Raw genomic sequence first — 26,721 nt, forward strand, 5'->3', positions numbered from 1 at the left:
TAGTTTTAATTTAGCTTTAATTTCACACCAAAAAATTCTGGTAAACTCAAAAGTGGTGTGTTGAATCATATGAACAAAGAATGGCAGCAGGCCAGATGCCCATCACATGCCCCTGGTGTTGTTAATGAGCAGGGGGCTCTGAGACAGTTTCTATGTGGAGAATCCTGGGCACACACAAAGGTTAGCCAACTTCTCAGGCTCAATGGCCAGCAGGGAGTGGGACCGCAGTCAGAATAGGAAATCATTCCAGAGCTCAGACGACAATCCCAAAACTCCAGCCTGCACCTGGGGTCCAAGACGATACCCACCATGCATGGGAGGGGAGGCTATGGGAGCCCAGACGACAAATATTTCTGACGCAGAATTTGTTTTATTTTTTTTAAAGGTAACATTCAAAAGTGCTAGATTAAATTAAAATTTCAAAATAATGAGTAAATACATTTGGCTTTGAATCCTAAAAAAAAAGCCTCAGGAGAAGGGTTATTACTCGTTAAGAGATAAGCAAAGAAAATATGAACACTGTTTTTGCAGTCAGCTATTCTACCCATTTTTACAGCCAGAAAAATCAGAGATGGTTGGAATTCCGGTGAGAATCCAGCTTAAGTCTTCTATTTACGCATTTGCCTTTGCTCTTATTAAATCCCCAAAACTCCAGAACAGCAAGCTAAGCCAAACAATACAATCGAGCTCAAGGAAAACCTGAGATCAAGTCCACTAGTTCACTCCTAATGGAAGTGAGCAACCCTCAGGCACACCCTCCCCATGATGACGACTGTGCAATGACAGCCCCGCCACCAGCATCCCTACAGCCCTTGTCTGGAGAGAATCTGCTTAATATGCCTTCAGGTGGTTGTCAGTAACTGAGAAGGAGGGCATTCTCATGCAGAAAATGCATTCTACCTGATGCTTTACTAATGGCAAGCAGTATATTAGACAGGGAGGGAGGAGCATTTGTGTCATGCATGGCACCAGGGGCTTCACAGACAATATTTTACTGAACCATCATGACCCTCCAAAGGTTGGAATTTACTTTGAGTTTTATTATCTCTGCTCAATAAAAGAAACCGAGGGTCAGGAATACTAATTCACCTGCCAGTCCATGATAAGCACATGATGGAGCCAACACCTGGCCCACAAACACCTGCCAGCACTTACTACCCATATCCACAAGGCCATTCCAACTGCGAAGGGAATATCTTAATGTTCACAACCCCTAACAGATCCCAACAGGTGCCTCTGCTTACGAAGTAACAAGCAAGTTCAATGACAATGTCAGTCTGATCAAACAATATTACACATGGCTTTGATTTATTGCACACCAGTGATCCCAAAAGACTACAATAAACACGCCACACATTTAAATGTCCTTGACCTGCAGGAGAGAATATCTGATGTGCCTCTGATACCAAAGTGAACCCAGAACTAAAATCTCGTTAGCTTCTAAATAAACATATTCCCAAAGAGAAATAAAATCAAATAGAAGCCTGGCAAGCCCTGATGTATAAAGGGTCTGGTGACAAAATTTAAAGCACAAGCTTATATACTTTCACTTTTTAAATTTTAGTCTTAACAATCCTTACCCCCCAAATACATTCAGTCATGATTTGACAAAAGTCTCTCCTATGTTAAATAAGACAACAACCAAAGAACACTTTTGGAGGTATTGTCTAAACACTGTACTTGGTGGTTTAAGAAGTAGCCAGTAATTAAGCTTACTCATATTTGAAAATCCATGTTAAATATGTTGATCTCTTAATGCTGTTCTCAATGTGCTTCGTTTTACATTGTTGTTAATTCTCAATAACGGAAAATGCGCAAGGAGGAAGAAATTCTTATTAACCAGGTGCACAATTTTGGAGACTTACATGTGGGGAGCCGGGTGCCAAACCCACTCCCAGGAACAAGAAAGGCCATTGCAGGATGGCGGCTGGCCTAGGGCCAGAAGGCAGGGTTGGTCTCCCAGGCAGGTAAACGGGAAGTTACAGGGATAGGCTGATGCCCTCGCTGCGATTACATCAGTGCTACTGGCCTATCAGGTAGCGCCAAGTGGACCCACGGGGAGAAGTGATTGGTGGAGAGCAGTATAAAAGCAGCAGGTAAAAGCAATAAGAGGGACAGGGAGACCGGGCAGCAGAGAGAGGTCCAAAAGTAATAAGGCCTATGGGGAAAAAAGCAGTGGAGAGAGGGCTAGAAAAGCAGCAGAGCAAAGCTAAGACCTACAGAGAAAAGAAAAGAAGAGGGGGGAAAGAAAAGAAGTGTACAAAAGCAGCCGCTTTTGGCAATAAGGGGTCCAGTTGCGGTTCCGGCTTTTCCCAGACCCTCAAGAGTGTGCCTTGTAGGTAGTGTCGCTGCTGGTCGGCGACACTTACATATTTACTTTTCTCAAATTTAGTTTCAATTTATATTAAATACACAACATGAATTTTGTCTTCACATTTTAAACAACGTGAAGATACATTTCAAAATTTTATTTTGTTATTTAACAAATAGAGAGCCAGAGAGAATCCTACGGAGGTCACTGCCTGAACATCTGCAACAGCTGGGTCTTCAGCCAGGGCTGAAGCCAGAGGCTAGGACGGCAGCCTGGCCGCCCACCTGAGTGGGAGCAGGCCAGATGCTTGCGTCATCGCCTGCTGTCTCCCAGGTCCGCGTGAGCAAGACCGCTGGAGTCAGGAGTCACAGCCAGGACTAGAACTCAGGTGTGCTGATGCTGGACGCAGATATCTTCATCTTTAGGATAAATGCCCACTTCTGATACATTCAGATACTGCATTCAGTGATGATGCCCAGGCCATCCCATGCAGTGCTCTGGAAGGGAGCACGGCATCACCCTCGCTCATACGCCTCTCAGGGGAAGGCTGTGACATCACCACGGGCTTGCCTCCATCTTCCCTTCCCTCCTCCCCCTCGTTCTTCACATTGGAAAGAGGTAGCTACCAAACAAACCTCAGCAAATCGCTTCAAGAAATTTTCTAAAACTTATTTATGTAAAGTGAACAAATTGCCCATTTGTCACAAAGGAGACTTAGAAACGCAGTGACGCTTCCCGCCCTCCTTCTCTCATGCTTGCACTCCAACCCTCCTCCTTCCCAGACCTGATTATTGTTTTTAGTCTTTGTTTATGCTGCTCAGGAACAGTAGCTGTTGGTTTTTTTTTTTTCTACTTGCTATGTATTGAAATATCTACTTAGTGGAGTGTTAATCCTGTGATTGCAAAAGTTAAATGAAAGCATATTATTTAAAATTTTTTAAAAGAGGTAGATTGCTGCTTTCGGGACGTTGATCTCATGGCACGACCAAGAGATCCGGTCCCTCCTTGGCCTCCCTGGGCAGTGTGAACATCCCGGAGCCAACACCATGCAAGTATGCGTGCTTTCCACATCAGGGTAGTACTGGCTCAAAGGTGGTCCAGCTTTGCATCACACGGGAGCTCAGAGCTGACAGCTTCCTTGTGACTTTCACCTTTACCTTTAGCAACTCAGACCATCTTAATTGAGATTTACAAAATTTTAATCACTTATACTCTGTTAGTTCCATGGGGGGGAGGTTGTATTTATTATTTCTGATCAGAAATAACACAACAGGATTCTATATTAGCCCATCTATGTCAGGGTGTCTGGCAAATCAGTAACAATTATCTAACAAATAAATCCTCCATGGACATGACAGGTACTGTAGGTGAACACAACCAGTCATGATTGGATGGCAGATTGCAAACAAGAGAATCAGAGTCAGGACAATGAGCAAATGAAAGAACACATGAGCGTCATCACCTAGCACTGGTAACCACCTGGCAATGTGATTTAAGAATGAAAAGGTATTCACTTAACGAGCTACAAAACTAAGAGATGATCTGCTTAACTAGGAATAAACTCGTTTCTGACAGCAACGACTCTCCAGGCTTGGATGAAGTCCTTCATTCCAACTGGCCAACAAGTGCAGCTGCTCTAGGGCCACGTCCAAGGTTATACAGCAGACTCCAATGCACAAGCAGGATTCCACAGGCTTGTCCTAGGACAGCATTCATCTGCATCACAGAAGTGAGTGCCAGGGAGGGGAGCATGTGTGTGCGTGTGTGTGTGTGTGTGAGAGAGAGAGAGAGAGAGTCCTGCGTGTTCCCATGAGTTTCTACTGAGTTAAATAAAAAGCTTGGAGTTCTGCTTCCAGGTTTCCAGAGTTAGGCAGTTTGGGCATGCAAGCATACTTAGAAAGTAGGACTACTTAGCATAAAATTTCCTGAATCCAAATTCTCCAAAAATGAACTTTTGGTGCAAATAGCATTTCTGCTAGAAAAAAAAAATGCGCCAATGTTAGCACACAAAAGTAAAATTACAGTGAAACTGCTGGCTCTTCAACAAGAATACATTAAACACAGGATGAAAAATTCAAATGGTACATCTTAGGACATCATTATGAAGAGATGGCATAGTTGGGATTCATTACACAGCAAGCATCATGAGCAGGAAAGGCCCAGAATGCAGTCTGCACATCATGACTCTCACGGCACTCACTGAGGGGCCAGTAAGGCGTTGTGGCTAAAGCTGCCGCCTGCAACACCCACTTCCCATACGAGTGCTGGTTCGAGTTCTGCTAGCTCCCTTCCAGTCCAGCTCTCTGTCAGCAGCCTAGGAAAGGAAGATGTTCCAAATGGTTGAGCTCCTGTCACACACCTGAGGAGTCTGGAGGAAGCTGCTGGCTCTAGGATTCTGCCATTGAGAAGTGAACCAGCGAATGGGATGAATGCATAGAAGATTCACTCATATTCGTTCTCTCTCTCTCTATATATATATGTATACATATATATGTGTGTGTGTGTGTGTGTGTATGAGACCCCCCTCTCTCCTTAACTCTGTCAAGTAAGATCAACACATATATTTTTCCTTTTTTTTTTTAAGTCAGATTTACAGATAGAAGGAGAGACAGAAAGAATTTTTCATTTGCTGATTCACTCCCGAAGCAGCCACAAGTGCCTCAGCTGAGCCTACCCAAAGCCAGGAGCCAGGAGCCTCTTTTGGCTCTCCAACGAGGGTGCAGGGAGCTGGACGGAAAGTGAAGCAGCTGAGACACAAACTGGCACCTACATGGGATCCTGGTGCATGCATGGTGAGAACCTCAGCCACTTGGCTACTGCACTGGACCCAATAAATCATGTTTTTTTTTAAATAACAAAGCTTGAAAGAATGGAAGCAGAAGTAATTATTCTTCTCATATTTTTCTGAATTATTTGTCATTATTTCCATGCCACACTTCCATATGTGAAAGAAACCTGAAGTCGGACAGACAAATGCCAATTTAATGATGTGTGGACATGTGAAAGTTACACTTCTGGGTAATCTAAGTAATTTGGTCTTTGTTGGCACTTCCTCAAATGAGTGCCCTGTACACACCTGGCTTGATGTGCAAGACAAAGACAATATCTCACGATACGAATGTTCAATAGATGGATATGAACAACAAACTATCCTCGGGAAAAGTAAAATGAGAGTAGAATCTTGGCCCTGGCACAATGGCTCAACGGGTAAATCCTCACTTTGCATGCGCCAGGATCCCATATGGTACTGGTTTGTGTCCTGACTATTCCACTTCCCATTCTGCTCCCTCCTTATGGCCTGGACAAGCATCAGAGAATGACCCAAACCCCTGAGACCCTCCACCCACATGGGAGAATCTTTTGGCTCTTAGTTCAGCTGCTGAGGCCAACTGGGGAGTAAACCAGTGGACGGAAAAGCCTTCTCTGTGTCTCTCCTTCTGTCCATAAATCTGATCTGCCTTTTCAACAAAAATTACTAAGTCTTTAAAAAAAATTAAATAAAACCAAAGTAGATCTTCATCTTACAACATACATAAAGATAAATCCATAGTGTTAAAGATCTATATTTCAAATTAAAACTTTAAAATACTGGAAAGAAATAAAAAACAAAGTGAAGGCCATGACTGAAAAATTATAAATTAAACAAAGAAAGAATCAGGCATAAACAAAAGTAGATTAATTTTCTGCATTAAAATAAGGAAATGTTTGGGGTTGGCAGCATGGTATAGTGCAAAAAAGCTCTGACTGTGGCTTCTGGATATGCTATGGATGTTGGTCGTGTCCCGGATGCTCCACTTCCAATCCAGCTCACCGTGTATGGCCTAGAAAGCAACAGAGGACGGCTCGGGTCCCTCGGCTCCGCACTCATGGGGGAGACCAGGAGAGAATCCTGTCTTCTGACTTCAGATTGGCTCAGCTCTCGCTATTGCGGCCATTTTTGGAGTGGACTGATAGGGAGGTGATCTCTCTCCTTTTCTTGGGTACCTCTGTCTTTCAAATAAAAAATGTCTTAAAAAAATTTTTTTACAACCAGTGCCAGTGTCAAAATTAGAAGAATATTCACAGCATGGAAGATTATTTATAATCAAGATAATCCCCAACTACTAGTTTTCATCAGGTGTAAAATTTTGTGCAATTTTAAAAACCCAGTATGCTCATAAAGACACTGGACCACAGTATACTGCATGCTCAACACAGGAAATGCATGTACCAGCAGCCAGTAAATTTACAACGATTAATGTCTAAACAGGGGACTGTGCCTGACATGCAAAATGATATAATCTTTCACAGTAATGAGATTTAAAATTTTAAAGTATGAAAATATTGAGCAATGTCGAGGATGTGAGATTACACTGTTATAGCCTTCTGGCAGAGTAACCATCCCGTGCCTAGTTCAGGTTGTCCCTCGGCTCCCTCGGAGCCTGATTTCCACTCCTAGGGATCAACTAGAGAAATCCTGGCACACCTGCACAGTGATATGCATTACACCGCTCAGTGAAGCATTATGTCTGACACAAAAAAACAGAACAAACATTCAAATTCCCATGACCGTGAGAAGGACTGCAACACAGAACGAATACATCAGAGAGAGTGTGTATGTTGTGATAGATTAACACAATGGAATGTCATTCACTAGTGAACACAGAGGACCGAGTTCTACATGGACTAGCACAGATGAATTTCAGTGCATGGATGATAAGATTATGGAGTTGTGGAGAAGGCCTAGCAATTAAGATGCCGGTAAAAGACACCGACTCCCACATCCTAGTACCGGATTTGATTTACGATTCCGGCTCCTGCTTCTAGTTTCCTGCCAAGGGACCTCTGCCATTTGTGTGGAAGATCTGCACTGATTTTCCAATTCCTGGTTCCTTTCCCAGATCCAGTCCATGCCACACCAAACATTTAGGGAATGGATCTGTGAATGGGAACTGTCTGTCAGTCTGTGTCTGTCTCTTTCTCTGCCTCTTGAGCTAAAAAACAAAGGTTAGGTTATATAAAACAGCTAACACAATATCACTTACTAAAAGTTCAAAGAGCACAAATTACTAGTATTCCACTGGCAAAATATATTTAAAAAGGTACAAAAATGAATGATGAAGACAAATTTCATATTCAGGAAACAATAACCTCTGTGGGGAGCAGAGGAGGTGACTAAAATCAGAAATGAGTGCCTTGAGTGCTGAAATTTTACACTTCTTTTTTACTGAGCTGCCTGCTAGGCAGATTAACATTTGTACATAATTCCCATTCTCTTTCGCATCCCTAAAGCATTTTGCAGTAACAGTTACAAATACATATACCCCTCTGAAGCTTCTGGAATGACTTCCATACAAACCATTCATTCATCTTTGATTTGCAAAGGAAATTTGACTTGTATAGGGAATCAAGGTTGCTAATGCCAGGCTCTGCAAAACAAGCATACTAATCAAATCAAAGGCAGTAATACAATTTCCATTACAGTTCTCCATTTAGATTCTATATCCAACCTCCTCTTGACTGGGAATTTACAAGCATATTTCGAGTGAACTTCACTGAAAAATGTGTCCTATTAAACATGATCAGACAGTACTGGATGTCTAACATGGAATCCTGTCCCGAGTTTATATCTTGTGTTCTCAACTCCTAACGACAGAGGCATAAACAAACTTCCTACTGGTTTTTTGCACTTAAAATTTATTTGAAATCTTAAATCCCTCAAATAAAAATTTACTGGAAATCTCTTTCTTAATAACATTATTTTACTTCCTTATGATAAAAACAAGTAACAGGTGCTCAAGCCTTATCAATGTGTCACTTTTTATATACATAATTTCTCTATTAACTGGAAAGGGAGAGAAAGAGGAGGGTGGTGAATCAATCTATCAATTCCATCCTCAAAACAGCCACAAGAACCTGGACTGTGTGAGGCCAAACCTGGAAGCCAGGAAGTTCAGCTTAGCCCTGTGTTCAGCCCTATCGCTCTTGTGGCTTATGGGAACCCACGTACCTGGGACATCCTCAGCTGCTTCCCAGGCCATGCCTTGACAGGAAGCTGGATCAGAACCTCATAATAACCAGGACTCCGATACGGTGCACAGGCATCCAACACAGTGCCTTTATGCCATGTGTAAATCTGATCTTGTCCTCACTTCAGGAACTATTTGTAGGCAAATGTTTAAGGCCATTATAAAAAATGGCAATTTTGAAAATCCCAGTTCAGTCACATTGCCTCTCCACACAGTTGAACATTCACCTCCTGATTCACCTCCTTGGGTCTGCCATGTTGTAGTGACACCTCCTTCAGGGATCAGCCTCCCACTCAGCCCAGCACTGGCTGCTTCCCGTCACCCTGGAGTGGTTTTCTCCAGCTATCCCTGGAATGGCTTCTTTGAATCACAGTTCAAGCATCAACTTGTAATAGAAGCCCTTCCTAAATGTCCAGCTTAATAAGGAGGTGCCACTAGTCCCCAGCCCATTTCCCTCCATCCTATTCTCAGGTCACTCTTAAGGTTTACATGTTTTCACAGTCAGGCTTGAGTTAGGTTACATGTAACAGAAGCACAACCAATCAAGGGTTTGTTTTTTGCAAGTAACAAGAAATATGGGCAAAAGCCATCTGGATTTGTTCAGGGGCTACACAATGTATTTTGGGACCCAGCTTCCTTGCATCTTTCTACTCTGTCCATTTAACCCGTGACATTTACCATCATGATGCTCAAAGTTTAAAAAGGCTTCATGAACGTCATCTTACTCATGGAAGGCAGCTCCCAGGACAGCAGGATCTCACTTGTTTTGTCTCCTCTGAAAGACTGACAGTCGTAAGTTAACAGCTTCATCAATGTTAGTATAAACTAATGAACGAAACTTCAAAATGCCAACCATGTATGGATCTTTCCATCACCTGCAAGCGTGCACAACGGTCACACCTTCCAAGTTCACTGGTCAGATGGATTGTACCTGGCTTTTTCTTCAGAGCCTGCACTTTTTGCTCCCTTCTTACTGTCTCTGTCTGTCCAGGGCTGAGGCCCTCACCCCCTACAGCAGCCTACTGAGCAGCCCAGCCATATGCTGCTTCTCTCACTGCCATATCACACCTGCCACAAACTGATACTTTTTTCGAATGCTCTCTTCAAATCTTTTCCCTGTAATAACTCATTTCACCATCATATTTCCTGGGGCAGGCAATGTGATTGGTTTTACTTTTAGGGACAGACCCCAGTAATGGCAGAACCTACACTCAGACCCATGAAGTCACCTTCACATCCCAGAAAGACTCAGAAGCAGGGCCCATGTCTTACTCATAGGACATAATGAATTTTCAACAACAGTGTTAAGGGAATGAATTGTTATGTAACCAGCAATACAAATACAAAACCGGGGAGGAGGTTTGAGGGAGACTGGCTTAAATGTAGTCTTATGAAGAAGATTTCAGCGATTGAAATGGTCTGTATGACGACATAAATCATATCAGCAACCTTGAAAGGCAGCACAGTGCTGCATTAATGGGTGGTCACACTCGTGCAAACATGATTATTCCAGCACAGGTCTGGCTGCTTCAAAAGTCTAGTGCTGTCCTCAGGCTTTCAAAATGGCCACATCAACACACTGCACCAAGAGAAACCTGCACCACTGTGCTTACGGCAGCGTTGCTTATGATAGCCAAATGTGCTACCAGTCCAGGAGCCCATCATCGGCTGAATGGATATAGAATATGTGACACACACACACACACACACATACACCGACATAGTACTCAGCTACAAAAAAAGAAAACAAATTCTACCATTTGCACCAAAATTAAGCAATTAGAACAAAACAGGTAGACTAAAGTAAGCCAAATAAAAACATCGCATGTTCTCCCTTACGTCTGAGAGCTAAATTTTAAAAGAAAAAAAATAATTAAAAAAGAAATGCTTGTGTGTATCAATAGCACCACAGATGCAGTTGGTCAAACTTGGTCTTACTCTCTTTGAGAACGCAGTGGTTACGAGTGGTGTGCTACCACAGTTCACAGCAAATTTCAAAATAATCACAGATTGTATGTTACAATCTCCTGTGTAAGAGTGAAATGGACACCTCTGCACGTGGCTACTGTCAGCCCACTGACCATTAGTCAAGCTCTTTGTTTACTGGAGCATTAAGCCTTCGATTAAAAGACCGATTAAATATTAGCTCAAAAAAATCAGAAAGAAAAAGCAAAAAGGGAATGGGGAAGTAAGGAGTCAGATGCAGATGAAGCAAGCAACGCTAGCGTTAAGTACACTCCTGGGATTGTACCTGTGTGCCACAGGGCGTCTGTCTACTTTGGATGACATCACACACTCCTGGGATTGTACCTGTGTGCCACAGGGCGTCTGTCTACTTTGGATGAATCACACACTCCTGGGATTGTACCTGTGTGCCACAGGGCGTCTGTCTACTTTGGATGACATCACACACTCCTGGGATTGTACCTGTGTGCCACAGGGCGTCTGTCTACTTTGGATGACATCACACACTCCTGGGATTGGATCTGTGTGCCACAGGGCGTCTGTCTACTTTGGATGACATCACACACTCCTGGGATTGGATCTGTGTGCCACAGGGCGTCTGTCTACTTTGGATGACATCACACACTCCTGGGATTGTACCTGTGTGCCACAGGGCATCTGTCTACTTTGGATGACATCACACACTCCTGGGATTGTACCTGTGTGCCACAGGGCGTCTGTCTACTTTGGATGACATCACACACTCCTGGGATTGTACCTGTGTGCCACAGGGCATCTGTCTACTTTGGATGACATCACACACTCCTGGGATTGTACCTGTGTGCCACAGGGCGTCTGTCTACTTTGGATGACATCACACACTCCTGGGATTGGATCTGTGTGCCACAGGGCGTCTGTCTACTTTGGATGACATCACACACTCCTGGGATTGTACCTGTGTGCCACAGGGCGTCTGTCTACTTTGGATGAATCACACACTCCTGGGATTGTACCTGTGTGCCACAGGGCGTCTGTCTACTTTGGATGAATCACACACTCCTGGGATTGTACCTGTGTGCCACAGGGCGTCTGTCTACTTTGGATGAATCACACACTCCTGGGATTGTACCTGTGTGCCACTGGGCATTTGTCTTCTTTGGATGACATCACATTAACATGAGCATTGACAAGGACTGTATTACAGCAACACGAATGCAGTTGCTGTGACCTTTACAGTCCAATCTATTACAAAATTTCTTGGAGGTATTTGAAAAATTGCCCCATGGAGTATAATGACGTAGGTAAAACACATTGGTGCTGCGATAGGAAGGGAAAGGATGTATAGGCTTAGCAATCATCTAGAAGCATCTGAATGATTTCCTGTGATTTCAGAAAGCAGAATACTTCCGAGGGTGGAAGCACTCAGAGACGACAGGACAATCCCAGCATGCACTGAGCCAGCCCATGCTGATGTCTCAGAGTGGACTGGGAACATTTCTTCTCAGCTCAGTAAGACCAGGATGTGGAGTGTTTACTCATGCAAAACCCAGGACTACAACCACAGATGCCTACTTGTAGAGAGCCAGGGTGCCAGCATTCTGCTGCATGTAACCCAATTGTTTGCTGAAAAAGATGGAAATTATGTTACAGAGAATGGATGGGATCAAGAACACTGGAGCAGGCAGGAAGTATTAAGCAAGTGTAAGCCAGGGATCCATGAGTGAATTTAACAAGGGCCAGACTGACACGGAAACAGCCCTCAGTCCTCCATGTTCATGCGTAGTTACTTTCCTTTTTTTTTAAACCTAAGTCAATTGTTATGTTTTCTCTCTTTTTTAGAAGAGTTGTTTATTTTTATTGCAAAGTCAGATATACAGAGAGGAGAAGAGACAGAGAGGAAGCTCTTCCATCCGGTAATTCACTCCCCAAGTGACTTCAAAGGCTGGTGCTGTGCCAATCCGAAGCCGCTAGGCCACCACGCTGGGCCCCTTATTTACTTTTGTATAGAGAGAAATGTATCTATAAAACACAGCTATAAAATCTCTAAAAATGTGTTCACTCACAGAAACTTCAATTAATTTGACACTTTTAAAGTTCTCTCATCAATGTCTTTTGTCAAAGAACAAAATTTAATTATATAAAAATAAAAATAACCTAATGTTCCAATTTTATGTCGGGACAATCCTCTACCCTAAATTTAAAAATACCACTGTGAAACAGTTAATGCTGAAAGACTGTCGACAAATGCATAATGTTTTTCAGATTCCTGCTACTATATGATCTCCATAAAATAAGCGTCCAAAGGAAATGAGCATAGTGTGTCAAAGAGACATCCGCACTCCGATGTTTGCTGCAAATTCACAAGTCAAGTGTGGAATCAGCCAAGGAGTCCACCAATGGGCGACCAGATGCAGAAAGCAGAGGATGCTCCCACACAATGGAATACTGTTGAGACGTCTGAGAAGGGAAACCCTGGTCATTTGCAAATGTCTGCTCCTGTAGCAACACGGAATAACCCAGGCACAGAAAGGTAAATAGCATGGAATGGAATAATGGGATATGGAATAACACAGGCATGGAAAGGTAAATTCTGCATGTCCTGTGGAAGCTAAAAATGTTAACCCCACAATAGCCTATTGGCTAAATCCTTACCTTAAATCTACTGGGATCCTATTTGGCAAATAACTTGTGTTCCTGCTGCTCTACTTCTCACCCAGATCCCTGCTTGTGGCCTGGGAAAGCAGCAGAGAATGGCCCAAAGCCTTGGGACCCTACACCCTTATGGGAGACCCAGAAGACACCCCTGGCTCCTGGCTTCAGTTCAGCTCAGCTCTGGCCACTATGGCCATTTTTGGAGTAACCCAGCAGATGGAATATCTTTCTCCCTGTATCTCCCTCTGGCTGTATAACCATCTTTCCAATTAAAAATATAACAATAAGCACAGTAGAAGAGCTGGTGTGATGGCTCAACTGGCTAATCCTCTTTCCCAAAGTGCCAGCATCCCATATATATGGGCACCAATTTGTGTTCTGGAAGTTCCACTTCCTAATCAGCTCCCCAAGTGTGGCCTGGAAAAGCAGTGGAGGGTGGCCAAAAACCTTTGGATCCTGAACCACGTGGGAGACCAGGAAGAAGCTCCTGGCTGCTGGCTTTAGATCAGCTCAGCTCCAGCTATTGCCGCAAATGGGGAGCGAACCAGCAAATGGAAGATCTTTCTCCCTATCTGTATATACCTGGAAGATCTTTCTCTCTAATCTGCCTTTTCAATAAAAATAGATAAATCTTGGGAAAAGGGCCCGGCGCGGTGGCGCAAGTGGTTAAAGGTCCTCGCCTTGCACGCCCGGGATCCCAGATGGGCGCTGGTTCTAATCCCGGCAGCCCGGCTTCCCTTCCAGCTCCCTGCCTGTGGCCTGGGAAAGCAGTCGAGGACAGCCCAAAGCTTTGGGACCCTGCACCCGCGTGGGAGACCCGGAAGAGGCTCCTGGCTTCGGAACGGCATAATATCGGCCCGTTGCGCTCACTTGGGGAGTGAATCATCGGATGGAAGATCTTCCTCTCTGTCTCTCCTCTCTGTATATCCGCCTTTCCAATGAAAAATAATAAAAATAAATCTTTAAAAAAAATCTTGGGAAAAAACGCAGAGTAGAATAATGCTTATCATAAGTTGGGGAAGGTATAGAAAGTAGAGATGGAGGGAGCATAGTTAATGAATTGGGGACACAGTTGACTAGAAGGAGTAATTCCTGATACTTTATGGCAAAGAAGGGTAATCTGTCGACAGCAAACAGTCAAATACTTGAAGATAACCAGCAGAGGAGATTTAGGACATTTCCCACACACAGAGATAAGTTATTGAGGTGATGGATACACCAATCACACCGATCTAATTATATATACATATATAATTCACACACTGAAATATTACACTGGACTCTATACATATCTACATATCTAGAGTTATTAGGTATAATTTAGAATTTTTAAAATGTTAAAGTAATCAATTATTTTATTCCTGCTTTCAAACAGTACTTATTATTCTTTCATTTTTTTGTATATGGTCAAATTCTTTTTTGAAATTTTTAATGCTATATTTAAGCAATGACAAATATTATATGGTAAATTTCCCTTTATCTAACTGTGTTCATATTCCCTGACACACAGAAGTGGAAGAAATTATTTTTAAAAATTATTAATTAGTAATAAGAGACAAGAATAACCAATATACAATTTTATGTACATATTTGTAAAACCATCAGACATAGTTAATGGATAATAACAGAGGTGATCTCACCAACTAGAGATAACATGAGAAGCAGTCTATAAATGTCAACCAAGAAGAAATCAAACTTTCTCTTTTAAAGCACTCAAAATCAATGCAAACACAAAAAGTGACTAATTTAATCTGCAAAGTAAAAAAGCATAGGGAGCTTTAAGTAGACAACAAAAGGACAGAAACATAAATTCAGAGACTTCACTCTCTTTATAAATTATAACAGCAACAGATTACTCATTTAAGTAGGTCTTTCAGTGCATTTTCTCTCCACAGTGCTTTTTGCTCTTCTTGCCCCCTATTTAACATTCAAGTGACTCACAAACTCTTAGCAGCAACATCAAATTACTGTGTGCTCCTCATTAAACATTTGGAACAGTAAGTACCCATAAAATTGCTTCCGACATAGCATGGTATATGCAGATACATTCAGCACATTAAAGAAGAATGGAACACCATCAGAACAGAATACGCCCTTTTCTTAAGGTAACAGTTTATCATAAGCCCCACTTCAAACTCTCTCCCTCACACAGGCCTCATGACACTACGCTGAGGGTTAGTCTAAGCTGGGAATGGGCAGCACAGCCCAGACAAACGTGTTCCCTTCTGGAGTTTTTTTTAAAGTACAACAAACTTCAGGGTGAATCTGCAGCACAGCAGAGATACACAGTTTAAGCTGGGTAAATTCTTCATTGGATTAAACTACTAATTGCCTAAAACGCGGATATGTGTCAGTTCTTTGTAGGCAAAATTCCATTTACTGTTTGAGACAAACATACAAACAAGCAGGTATCTGTTCCAATTTTATACTTGGGAAAAATAAAGACCAGAAAATTTAAATGACTTTCCCATCACAGTCTGACTTTGGAATTATTCATACATAGTTCATTATAATACTGTATTAGAAAGTCTAGCCAAATGCTAACCAAGTGATTTCATCTACCATATGACATTCTTGAAATTTTAATTCCGCTGTGCAGTGTAGTAGTAAGTGTACGTCTGGGATGACATCATCAAACTCTCAAGAAATGAAAAGAAAAACAAATGCAGAAGACATTTAAACTTCTGCAAGAACAACTTGCATCTCAGTGACACTTCAACTGAGACAGAATGACAGGCAGGACTGGAGACCCGAGGCAGCAGAGGCCCTCCCTCTGCTTACACAGGTTCTCAAGTTCCCAGAGCCCACGTTATAAATAGCACCAATAAATAGCACCAGAAATATATTGCGCAAGTTTTTTTGTTTTTATTTTTGCTCTTTTCAGAATAATGTTTTGATGAATTATGCATAAACAGAATGCAAACACACAGATCAAACTCCCTTTGAAGGACTTAAAGATGTGAAAACAAGCAGGAAATTTCCTTCACAGAACCTGTCTTAAGTTTCCAAAAGCCCACTCAATGGAAAAAGTCTGTGATGTGCTTCAAAACAAAAACGTCAGTGGTTTCTCACAGGCCTCATTTCTCCCTCTCATGTCAGAATGCTTTATTAATTTATTTTTTAAAGATGTATTTACTTTTACTGAAAAGTCAGATTTACACAGAGAAGGAGAGACAAAAAGAAAGCTCTTCCATCTGCTGGTTTACTCCCCAAGTGGCTTCAATGGCCAGAGCTGAGATGATCTGAAGCCAGGAGCTTCTTTAGGGTCTCCCACACAGGTGCAGGGCCCCAAGGCTTTGGGCCGTCCTTGACTGCTTTCCCAGGCCACAAGCAGGGAGCTGCATGGGATAAGTAGAACAGCCAATATGTGAACTGGCTGCCCAACATGATCCCGGCACACACAAGGCGGGGACTTCAGCTACTATGCTACTGTGCTGGGCCCCGTTTTATTAATTTGCCATAATTACCCTATATATATTAAATACTATCTGATTGAAACCTCTGAATGCAAATTGGCCAGGTCTGTTAACAGGACAGGAAATATCCATGGGCAACATAACATGCATTCATAGAAGGAAGTTCTCAATGAAATGAGGACTACGTGATGGTGTCCACAACAGGTGTTAGCTTCTTCCCAGTAACTGCACTCACAAAGGAACGTGTGTGTGGAACCAGAGACACAAACATGAAAATCCATAAGCCGTGACACCCACACACTCCACTGACACCGAGTCACAAATCATGATCTTGCAGAAGATAACTGCTACGTGAGACAGTATGTGTCCATTTCAGATGTGTTTACCTGTCCTTGCACTAACATATGGCCAAAGCATCATCTCTCAGCATATGCCAATCCACTGTGACAACAGTAACTTTCCTAAAGTTAGTTTCACCTAATTAGACGTCACTGATTGCATTCTTAGAAGCTAACACGCTGTGTTTGCTCATGGACCTAGAACTCTACCCTCCCATAAACCTGTTTTCTCTGCCTCTAGGACTCTCTAAAGTTATAATGGAATACTGTAAAATCCATTTGACATTACCTTCCATATAATGTACAGGTAAAGAAAGTAAAATATAAGGACCTTTGAGCTATTGATGCATTAAAAACATAAACCAAGATTATGTATGCAAAGAAAAGAGCGAGCACGCATTGTCATGTATGTATTTCTGTTTTCTGGGTTTCCAATGACACAGCTTTTTGCATCACACTGTCAATAAAACCACATCTGATGCAAAAATCTGAGGCTGGGTTATTTCCAAAATCTTATTGCTGCTCACAGTGCTTGCCCTGGAATAAAGTTTGATGAGTATAAGACATGAGCCTGGTAAATAAATCTACAGATTAGGTATCTTCAGCCTCACAGAAGCTTAGAGAATCTTGACTTTTTTTCCCCCCTTCAAGTCACTGCTTAGTCAAAGCAGTCTTCAAAGATGCTAAGTCTGCAGCGGTGCTGGAAATGTCAAGACTCGCGTTCAACCTGAAAATACTGCTGAGGGTTCTGAATTATACACAGAGGTCAGTAATTCGGGGACTATTCCCGAGGGGTGTATAAAAGCCACTGGGGACAGGGATCTCCTGCAGTAATGATGTGTTTCACAGAGATGCTTTCCCATTGCGTCTGGACTCAGATGTCCAGCAGCATCCATGGCTACTATACTAATGTGCCCATCCTTGGGAGAACTCAGGGAGTCCCCACATGCTCTCGAAGGCAAGAAGCCAGAGCAGCCAGCAGTCAGCCTCACTACACGGTGACCCCTCTGAGACGATGCTGGTGTTGGTAATGTGGCGAGGATGCCATTGACACCATAGTCCTCTAACAATGAAAAAAAATCACTAGGATGCTAAATATAATGCTGTTTCTTCTAGCTTTTTGTCTCTTAGTAGAAGGTGAAAATGAATTACACCGGCCATGTACACTCCTGAGGCTCCTGAGGCCTCCCAGCTTTTGTGTCACTGGGGTACACAAAGGTGTAAGGAGAATAGCTCCCCTGTTGGCAAGGCCTGCCAGGTGTCTCTCCAACAACCTCAACAGTTTCACCTCCTTTTTGCAGACACTCAACCACTCCATGTAAGGATTCTGTAATCTATTGAAGCACTGTTGCTCGCCCTGGTGAGATGGTTTTTGCAATCGATGTGAGCTTGAAAGCTAATGTTACTGATAATGTCTTGGTGAGTGGGTCTTTAACAATTTACACACAACAATATAATCAAGTTCATGCTGTTGCTGGACATCTTACTGTGTGCCTAACCATTGCCCTGGAATCTGGCCCAGACATGTAGCACACCTTCTAGGAAAGAGCTTGAGAAGTATCCTACAAACTAGTGGAAGTGATGGGCGTATGAGCTGAAACTGCTATGGCAATCTATACAGTTCCTGTGACCTTAAGGGTTAGCCTGACCCAAATCCTTGGGGCATAGGAAATGCATCTATTTTAGCCACTTTAGGGTGCTTTCATAAATATTATAGAAATACGTTTTTAATTATTGTTTGTTTATAGGGCTGTGAAGCCTGTAGTTGTGGGGGTTTAATATTTGAAACTTTTTGTCTTGGATCTTTGTTTTTCTCTTTTGATGTATTTCTCCCATTAAATCATATATGTGTTGTAGAAGTAGAAATGTAGTAGGAATGTATTACTAATTAGTAGGCAATTACATGTGTTTTGTCCTTGGAGTCCTGGCTGCTGCCCAGTGGCTACTACTGAAGAATAAATAATGGTTTGCTTTGAAGAAAAATGGTTATAGTATCTTACAGAATTATCTTTAAGAGCACCTGGTTTACCTGAAATAAAAAATTAATTAATCGAACATCTGTGTATGCCAGCTTGGTCATGAAGTTAAAAACAGAACAATCAAATGTGTGTGCAGGAGTTTGTGATGTGTCTGAAAATAACTTGATATTGTTTAACTGTGCTTCTGAAACTTATTTTCTTGTTTACGGTCCTGTATGTTATTTTTTCATTACTTATCCCTTAATACACTTCGGTAGCATTTCTATTAAATGGCATTGGTATATGCCAATATATAGCTTAAATAACCAGTGATTCTTAAATATATATATAAATAATAGATTTTAGCACCATAACTCATACTTATATATTTTCACCTTTAATATTATCAGGTGGTCTTATATTTTACCGGCATTATACATTTAGGTGCACAGATCATGTTAAAAAAAAAAAGATAACTTCTAATACTCATAGAACTTTCATTAGAGCACAATTTAATGTGGAAATGCTGGCAAACTGTGTTTACATATGACTTACATTGTAAGGCAGTACATTTAAATGTGAATTTGATGGCTATATTTTATTCAGGGGTATAACTGACAGATGGGTAGCATTCTGTGACATGTCTGGCATAGTAGAACATATGTTTACAAGGATTTGCTCATTGCTATTCAACTTCTCTTTATCATCCCAGGTACTATCCTTTATGGCCTTTACACAACACGTATAATGAGAAGCTGCTTCTGACAGTAAGGATATGAACCTTGCCCACGAGCTGTTTTCCATGGGTGAATGCAGGGAAAGTGAAACGGGAGGGTGATGCTCAGTCTTGCAGTTTTCCACTGTCTGCGTTTATTGACTTTTCTTTCTTCATATTTATCATGGGCAGTGTAACCAAGCCTCTATTAGCAGTACTCCAAAACAAAAGGTGTGTTCTGACAGTATTCTGTACATACAGACACATGCCATGGTCACCAAGGCATCAGACTGTATCCCTCAGCTTGATGAGTTTCAACAGTGTTTATTAATTTACCTGGATAAATAAATAACCTAGTATAATAGTCTTGTGAAAAATGGGCATCACAAAAATGATTTTGTGAATTTAATAGTAAGAAATGTATGTGAGATTATAGTAGATTTGATACATTAAAACATTTTTCAAATAATCAGCCCCTAATGCTACATCCATAGGCCCTTCTGAGAATCAAAGAATATAATTATTTCTATGTATTGCAAGTTGTATTATCAGCAAGATTTAAAAACCGAAGGAAAGTGGGAAAAAATGGACATAAAAAAACAGATGATCTGCCAGAGATATGGGAAGGTGGATTTGATCGACATTCTCTTGTTCCTCCCAGAAGTGCACTAACACATCTGGAGTTACTTGGAATCCAAGCACACAGAGATTCTGAAAGAAGAAAGCATGCAGATCCACTGGGGACCAATGGAAGAAGACTGGGTAAGTGCTTCCAGTTTCCTTTTCCTCATAGTTTCCTAGAATTGAAGCACCCCCGCCCCTGACCCTTCAATAGTCAATCCAGGTAAACAAGACAGTAACACCAAAATACAGCCCACAAATAGCCTTCTTTCCAACCTGGACAATAACCAGCCTACTCTGAGAAAATGCCATAGAAAAAAAAAATGTGGCTTCATTTCTAGCCACCAACACAGCAAAGAATGACTTGAGTACTGGTTTTTGTTTGTTTATTTGTCTTTTATTTTAAAAGCTCAGTGAATTGAATTAATAGAATCATGGAGGAGACAGGAAAATCCGTGACCTAAAAGATGAGCAGTAACAGACATTAACATAATGAGCAATGGAAAGAAAAGAGGCCAGAAAAGAAAACCAGAATTATAGATGGTCAGCTGGCTGGAGGGAGGGAGGGAAGGAGGGAGGAAGGGAGGGAGGGAGGGAGGGAGGAAGGAAGGAAGGACGGACAGGCAGAGCAGAACCACAGAGACCTATAGGACAATAACAGAGTTTAACACTTGTATCCTGAGAGTCCCGAAGAAGATACAAGTGAAAAACTGCTCAAAGAAACGCTGGTGGGTAATTTCCTGAATTTTCTTAAGAAAATAAGCCTATAGATGTATCATGCTGAATAAACTCCAAAGAGGAAAGATACAAAGAAACTGACATCAAAATACACCTTTTTAAAAGCAATGAGAGGCAAAAAAAAAAAATTCTTGAAATAAGCCACATAATTATTAGTTTCTCTATAGGGGGTGAAACTATTTTAATGACAGCAGATTTTTCTTCATAATCTATGAAGGATGCAAGGAAGTGGCACTGTGTTTTTAAATGATCAAAAGAATTGTCAATCAAGATTAAATTAAAAAATCAGTTGGGATCGGGGATAAAGCAACACATGTTGAAGTAAAGACAAACCAAGATAATTTTTCACAAGACGAGCTACCGTGAATATGTAGCTAGATGATATTCTCTGAACATAAATGAAGCACGTAAGAAAAGAAAACTGGAGCCGTAGGAACAAGAAAAGAATACAGTTTGGCTGCCTTATTCCTCTTTTATGAATTATGTTTGAGAACTGAAAAAAAATTTTAAGATAATCTTCTGTAGCTTAAAAAGTAGAAAAAATAATTAAGGCAAATACACTATAGCTGGGGATATAAAGGGAATCAGGAGTTGACAACTATACGCAAACTGTACAATGACAATCACAGTACATTGTGACCAGCTCTGAACACATTAATGAATATCTAGAGAAATGGTGAAGCAGATACAATATAAAATGTGACAATACCAAATGCTAATGAGTACTTGGAGAAATTGGATTACCTTCATATTGCTAGTTCTTAATTTAAAAAAGATAGAGCCACTTTAAAAATAATGCAGCACTTTAAAAAAGTGAAAAAGATATTTGCCATTCAACATGGTATTCACGTTCTTGGTTATTTATCCAATATGAATGAAGACTCTCAGTATTAACACAAAGAGCTGTGAATGGATACTTATTATTTCAGGCACACTTACATTTGCCAAAATCTTAAAAGAACTCTGTTGTTTCAATGGGAGGATGTTTAAAGAAGTTGTCATATGGGTAGGTACCCTTACCACAGAATACCACTAAGCAGTAATATATATATATATGGAAGAATGAACTAGGAAGGAAGCAAACACAGTATTCATACACACAGCACCTTTCATGACTATGAAAGAATTCATGCCAGTCTGAAAGGTTGTCTGCCGAATTCCATTTGTATGACATTCTAGCCGTGATGAGTAACAGACTCAGAGCAGCCTGCTGATTATTGAGGTTTACAGAAGAGGTGGGAGGAAGAGAAAGAGGGTGTGGTGGTAAAAGGACAAGGGGGGGGCCTGAGAGTGACAAATATTCCATATGTGAAGTACAGAAATGCTGACATACAGTGGTGACACGGCAGGCACCCCTGAACCACAGACCTAGGGTCTGAGGACTGAAACTGCAGACAGCAATGAGCCTTGTATTCGCTATTCTTGTACACAAACATACCCTTGGTAAACAGAAGGGATAAACTAGGCACAGTGAAACATAAGCAACAATAATAACAATAATTGCAATCAAAGTTTGGGAACTTGATGTCTTATTCTTCTTAAAGAATCATGATAAGTGGTATTTTCAGACCAAAATTGCCTCCAAGTAATTGAAACTAGTAAATGAGACCACCGAAAAAAAGAGGAGACCATGTATTTTTCTGCTTTGGAAAAATGTTGCCTTTCAGAAAACCAGAAAAAGGACTGGAAACTTCTCTATGTTGTTTCTTTACAAGTGGATACAAACTTACAGGTATTTTAGAAAAAAGTTTGAGTGAAAATAAAACAGGGCCCAATGCTTACTGCACATTTTGCTCCTTCTTGACTGGCTTATTTACTGCTTACAACATTTGAACAAGATAGTCTATGGTTAATAAGTATTTCTCATTTTACAAATGAGCAAAAAGACTCAGAGTTTAACTTCTGCAAATATCACATATGTTCTTAAAAATTGGTCTTCCTTAATTTATAATGTTAAGAACTTGACATTACCTAACTTGTTAAAAGCCAAATGATGATATAAAACAGTCTAGAGTATAATCCATACACTTAGCAATGGAAATGATATACCATGAAAATGCTTTTAATGCTAAGTGAAAGATAATCAGAAAATGAAATTGTATATTCACACTGATTTTGACTGTGTAGAAGTCAGCTCTGCATAATGTCAAGGGCTAGGAACCAGTACATGTGGAGATGCGTAAAAAAGCTTAGCTGTATAAATTTAATTACAAGGGCTAGAGGATAGAGGGGAGGAAAGATGGGAGAGGTTAATTAGTATACAGCTACAGGCTGAGAACAAAAGCCCATTTCATATTCTTGAGTGGATATTAACAGCCTTACTTGAAATCCCATCAATGGCCAGGGTGACACGGTGGTCTGCTGAGACCCCCAAGCACTTCAGAAGCAACAAGGGCTTTCCCTACAGAAGACCCCAGGACCCAGAGCTTGCTCCACATTCCACTGTCCTGCCCCTGATAGTTCAAGACTATGTGGGTTCAATGTAAACTTTCTTTCCATTGTAAAACCCTCTCATGTTTGGTAGAAATTTCATCCAACATGTTGGCATCAAGCATTTGCGGGAACTTGTCCAACAGGGTCCTTTCTTTCTGACTAGCATCCATGATGGCTTAGTGTACTCTAGGACTCCAGAGACATCTTGGCCTCAAAAGTTTTAACAAAGGTACAGGGTCTACTTCTCCTTCAAGAACACCCCTCATATGCACACATTTCTGCTGTGAAGTTCCGAGCTGAGCAAATGACATCCTGCCAGGCCTTGCTTCCTGCAAACCTCCACCCTCTAGTTTCACTAAACGCTGTACTGACCTGCAGTCCAAGCCCAAAGGCCTCTTTTACCACGTCTTCTTCCATCTCGTCACTGCACCACCTTTTCCTTCTGGAACCTTGTACCCTGGACCAAACTCAACAACACCGCTTGCCCAGTCTTTCACATCTCCTCTGCCAAGTATTTTCTGTTCTCAGTCCTCCATCTGTGGAATCCTACCTGAGTTGAGTTCATCCTTGGAGTTCTTCCTGGTGATTCGGATGTGTTTCATCCACCACTGAACTTCCTGATGCTTACTCACCAGTTGCAGTTATCACAGTGGTTATGCTTGACATTCTTATGACTATTTGGTTGAACCACCATAGTATAATTGCTGGTGTAATATTCTATAAATGACAATCTCAAACAATTCTACCTAATATTTCTGTTTTAGAACCACCTAAATGAAGAGCAACCTCTTAAAGGCAGAGCCTGCATTTGACTTCTCTTTTGAATACGCAAAGCAGCTCAGAACAGTTCAGAGCACTACTTCAAGAGGTGTTTACCGAAACAAGGACAGTGAGTCCACAGATACCGTAAACATGTGTTTATAGAAATTATTCATCTGTATCAATTATTTCAACTGGATGTGAAGTAGCTGGTTGTTTTACCAATCAGCTCAAAGGGCAGAGGTCAGTAACTTCAACACCTAGATCTTTTGCTAATGTAAAATGTTTTCACTCAAAGAGCTATTTTAAAGTCATGTCTTGGTGAAGGAAATATTCCTGGATTTAGAAGCTGGCAGGTACAGTGAAAAGCTTTTTAGTTGAATGAAATTTTAAAAATAAAATGTACCAAAACACTTTTTGGCTTTTGCTTCTCCTTTATAAAAACAAATTGCCTAAAAGCCAAAGCACAGCACTCTGCACAATGAGCCTGTGGCTCCCCTGCACAAGCAGGAGAGGAGAGTGAGGGCATCAATTTGCATCTAAGGCTCCTTCCTGTACTCAAATGCCAAAGGCACTTCACAGAGCAGCAAGTGTCAGGGCAAAGAAGAGTTAGTGAAAGGATGTAACTACAGGCAGGGCCTCCCTCCAAAGGCCTCGGGACTGAACTGGTGGGCCTGCTCCAAAAGGAGAAAGTGACGCTGGGATCATTCAGCAGCGTTTACAGAGTCACTTGAACACACACAGAACTGCATCTGCTGGCTCCTCCCAGCCACTGTGACTTCCAGGTCACAGTCCTGTTCACCAGCTGTCTGCTGAGGTTTCCCGCCATGCTTGCGATGCCATGTGGTGCCTGGAACCCCAGGGATCAGGAAAGAACACATGCAAGGCTCTCTATAGTGGCCAGAGGCCTTTGCCAGGAAAATTTGACAAAATTCTGGAACAATCACCAGGAAAGTATACTTTTGCTGTGCTGAGGCTTTTTCTGGTCTCATCAAGCTCTGTAACTGGGAAGGGGGTTCTCAGCGCCTGTTCCCAATGGGGCCCCAGAAGCACCCTGGGCTCCCGCACAGGCAAAAGCAGCCCCCACCTCTCCCTGCACAGGCAAAGGCAGCCCCAACTGTCCTCCAGGGGTCACACTCGGGTTACAAATCCCTTACAGCGCAGTGGCTGAGCAACCTGACTGGGAGCAATTTATCCGAATCCTTTTTCATTAAGATGCAAACGGAATAAGCCAGGTAGGAACTGAGCAGACACAGAAATCGTGTCTGGCTGCTCCTACAGTCAGTAAACATTTATTCATTTCGCCCAGCTCGTGCGCCCCACATTCCCTCACCAGACTCACAGTGGTTCTTCCAATCCTTCCTGCTTGCTGTTTTAATGCATAATTAAGAAGGTCAAAATTAATGAAGCAGTGTGGAGTAAAGTTCAAGGAATCCCCGGGCACTATTTATTCTATTAAACCTCAGGCATACACGCCAGATTGGCAGGCGGAAGTGGCGCTGGAGATCGGACTGCTGGCATCCCAGGAGCAATGGACCCTGGGGAAACTCACCTGCACTGTCCAGTCGTCCCCGAGCTCCTTCCCTGCGAAGATCACACGCAACTGGTCAGCCGGAACCCCCTGTCGCTTAGCAACCGCCTCCTTCAGCTGGAAGATATTGGTGTCAGAATCGACCTCCACTGGGAAACCATGGCTGGAGTTGAACCTGACAAACACTGAACCACGAAAATTGCAAAAGAGACAAGAAAGAAATCGAGCATTACTCAAAGCCTGCAAATGGTGATCGCAACATCCCTGAATGGACTTGCCCCTAACCTGCCCTTCAATGAATAGCATGCATTTTCTTTCACTTGTAACAACAACAAAAATTAATGCTATCTGCAAAGATAGATCAGAAAAAAAAAATGGAGCTTCCCATAGAATTTCCCTTTCATATACTCATCATTCCACCTCAAACCAAAACTGCGCTGTCCTTTTGACATTTATCCTGGGAAACAGAGGGACGCAACCAGAACCCCTGCTTGATTGGAATTGTAAGACCCCCAGAGTTTATCCAGGAGATTGCAGGAGTTCTTCAAAGTCACCCTCCATCCACTGCCCCCCCCCGCCACCCAACAGAAAGGAAAGCAACATGCGAGCAGCGCTCAGGAGGTCACTGCAAATACTCAAGGCACGGTCTGGACCCCAGCGAAGACCTCTCAGCTCTGGAGCTGCAGCACAGACTGCTCTGCTGGGGCTGTGGACAGTTTGTCTTTTGAAGCTTCTGACAGCTGGGAGCAGAGTCTTCTCCCTGCAGTGTCCAGCACCTTTTGCTGCCTTTCACCTTGGTGTTCTCCCCTCCTCCCCTGCCCATGCTGCTCGAAGTTGGCCTCTCATTACACCTTTGTGAGATGCTTGTAGAAGCTTCCCACCTGGAGCATTAATCCATTTTCCTATAGTCCCACCCATTGCCCCTCCGCAACCACTACCCATCATGCTACAAAGGAAGCTTTATCAAACCAGAGTTCTGATCATGGGACACAACTTGGATGCCCTGGAATCGCTCACAGGCCATTGGGCACAATAATCCATGACCCTTATTATATGGCATAAAACACACCGGTATCACTATATGGTAAAATGTGTGTGCTTTGCTAATACAAGCACTTCCAGAAACTCAGTATCTTCCTATTATTTATACCTTTCCTCTTCCAGCCCTCTTATTAAATCCTGTCCAAAGACACGGTCCACTTCAAATGTGACCTCTTTCAAGAGTCCTCTTGGTTTTGGCTCCAACACAAGAGGAGCCTACTCTGGACAAGTAGCAGTCCATTTTGTGTTGCTGTAG

General features: G+C 42.1%; 1 protein-coding gene across 1 annotated transcript in view; it reads right to left on the reverse strand.

The window, feature by feature from the left end:
* PRKN (parkin RBR E3 ubiquitin protein ligase) overlaps positions 1–26,448 on the reverse strand; it is an 888,769-nt gene extending 862,321 nt beyond the window's left edge. Inside the window, exons 1-2 of the mRNA XM_040965678.1 lie at positions 26,394–26,448; positions 25,446–25,609 (exon numbers count right to left, since the gene is read on the reverse strand). Of these exons, the coding sequence (XP_040821612.1) occupies positions 25,446–25,609; positions 26,394–26,448 (219 nt within the window). The remainder of the gene's footprint in view (positions 1–25,445; positions 25,610–26,393) is intronic.
* Between the last annotated feature and the right edge of the window lie 273 nt (positions 26,449–26,721).

This window comes from Ochotona curzoniae, unplaced genomic scaffold (assembly GCF_017591425.1).
Source record: "Ochotona curzoniae isolate NIBS_2020 unplaced genomic scaffold, NIBS_Ocur_1.0 scaffold_3890, whole genome shotgun sequence".
Taxonomy (NCBI): Eukaryota; Metazoa; Chordata; class Mammalia; order Lagomorpha; family Ochotonidae; genus Ochotona; species Ochotona curzoniae.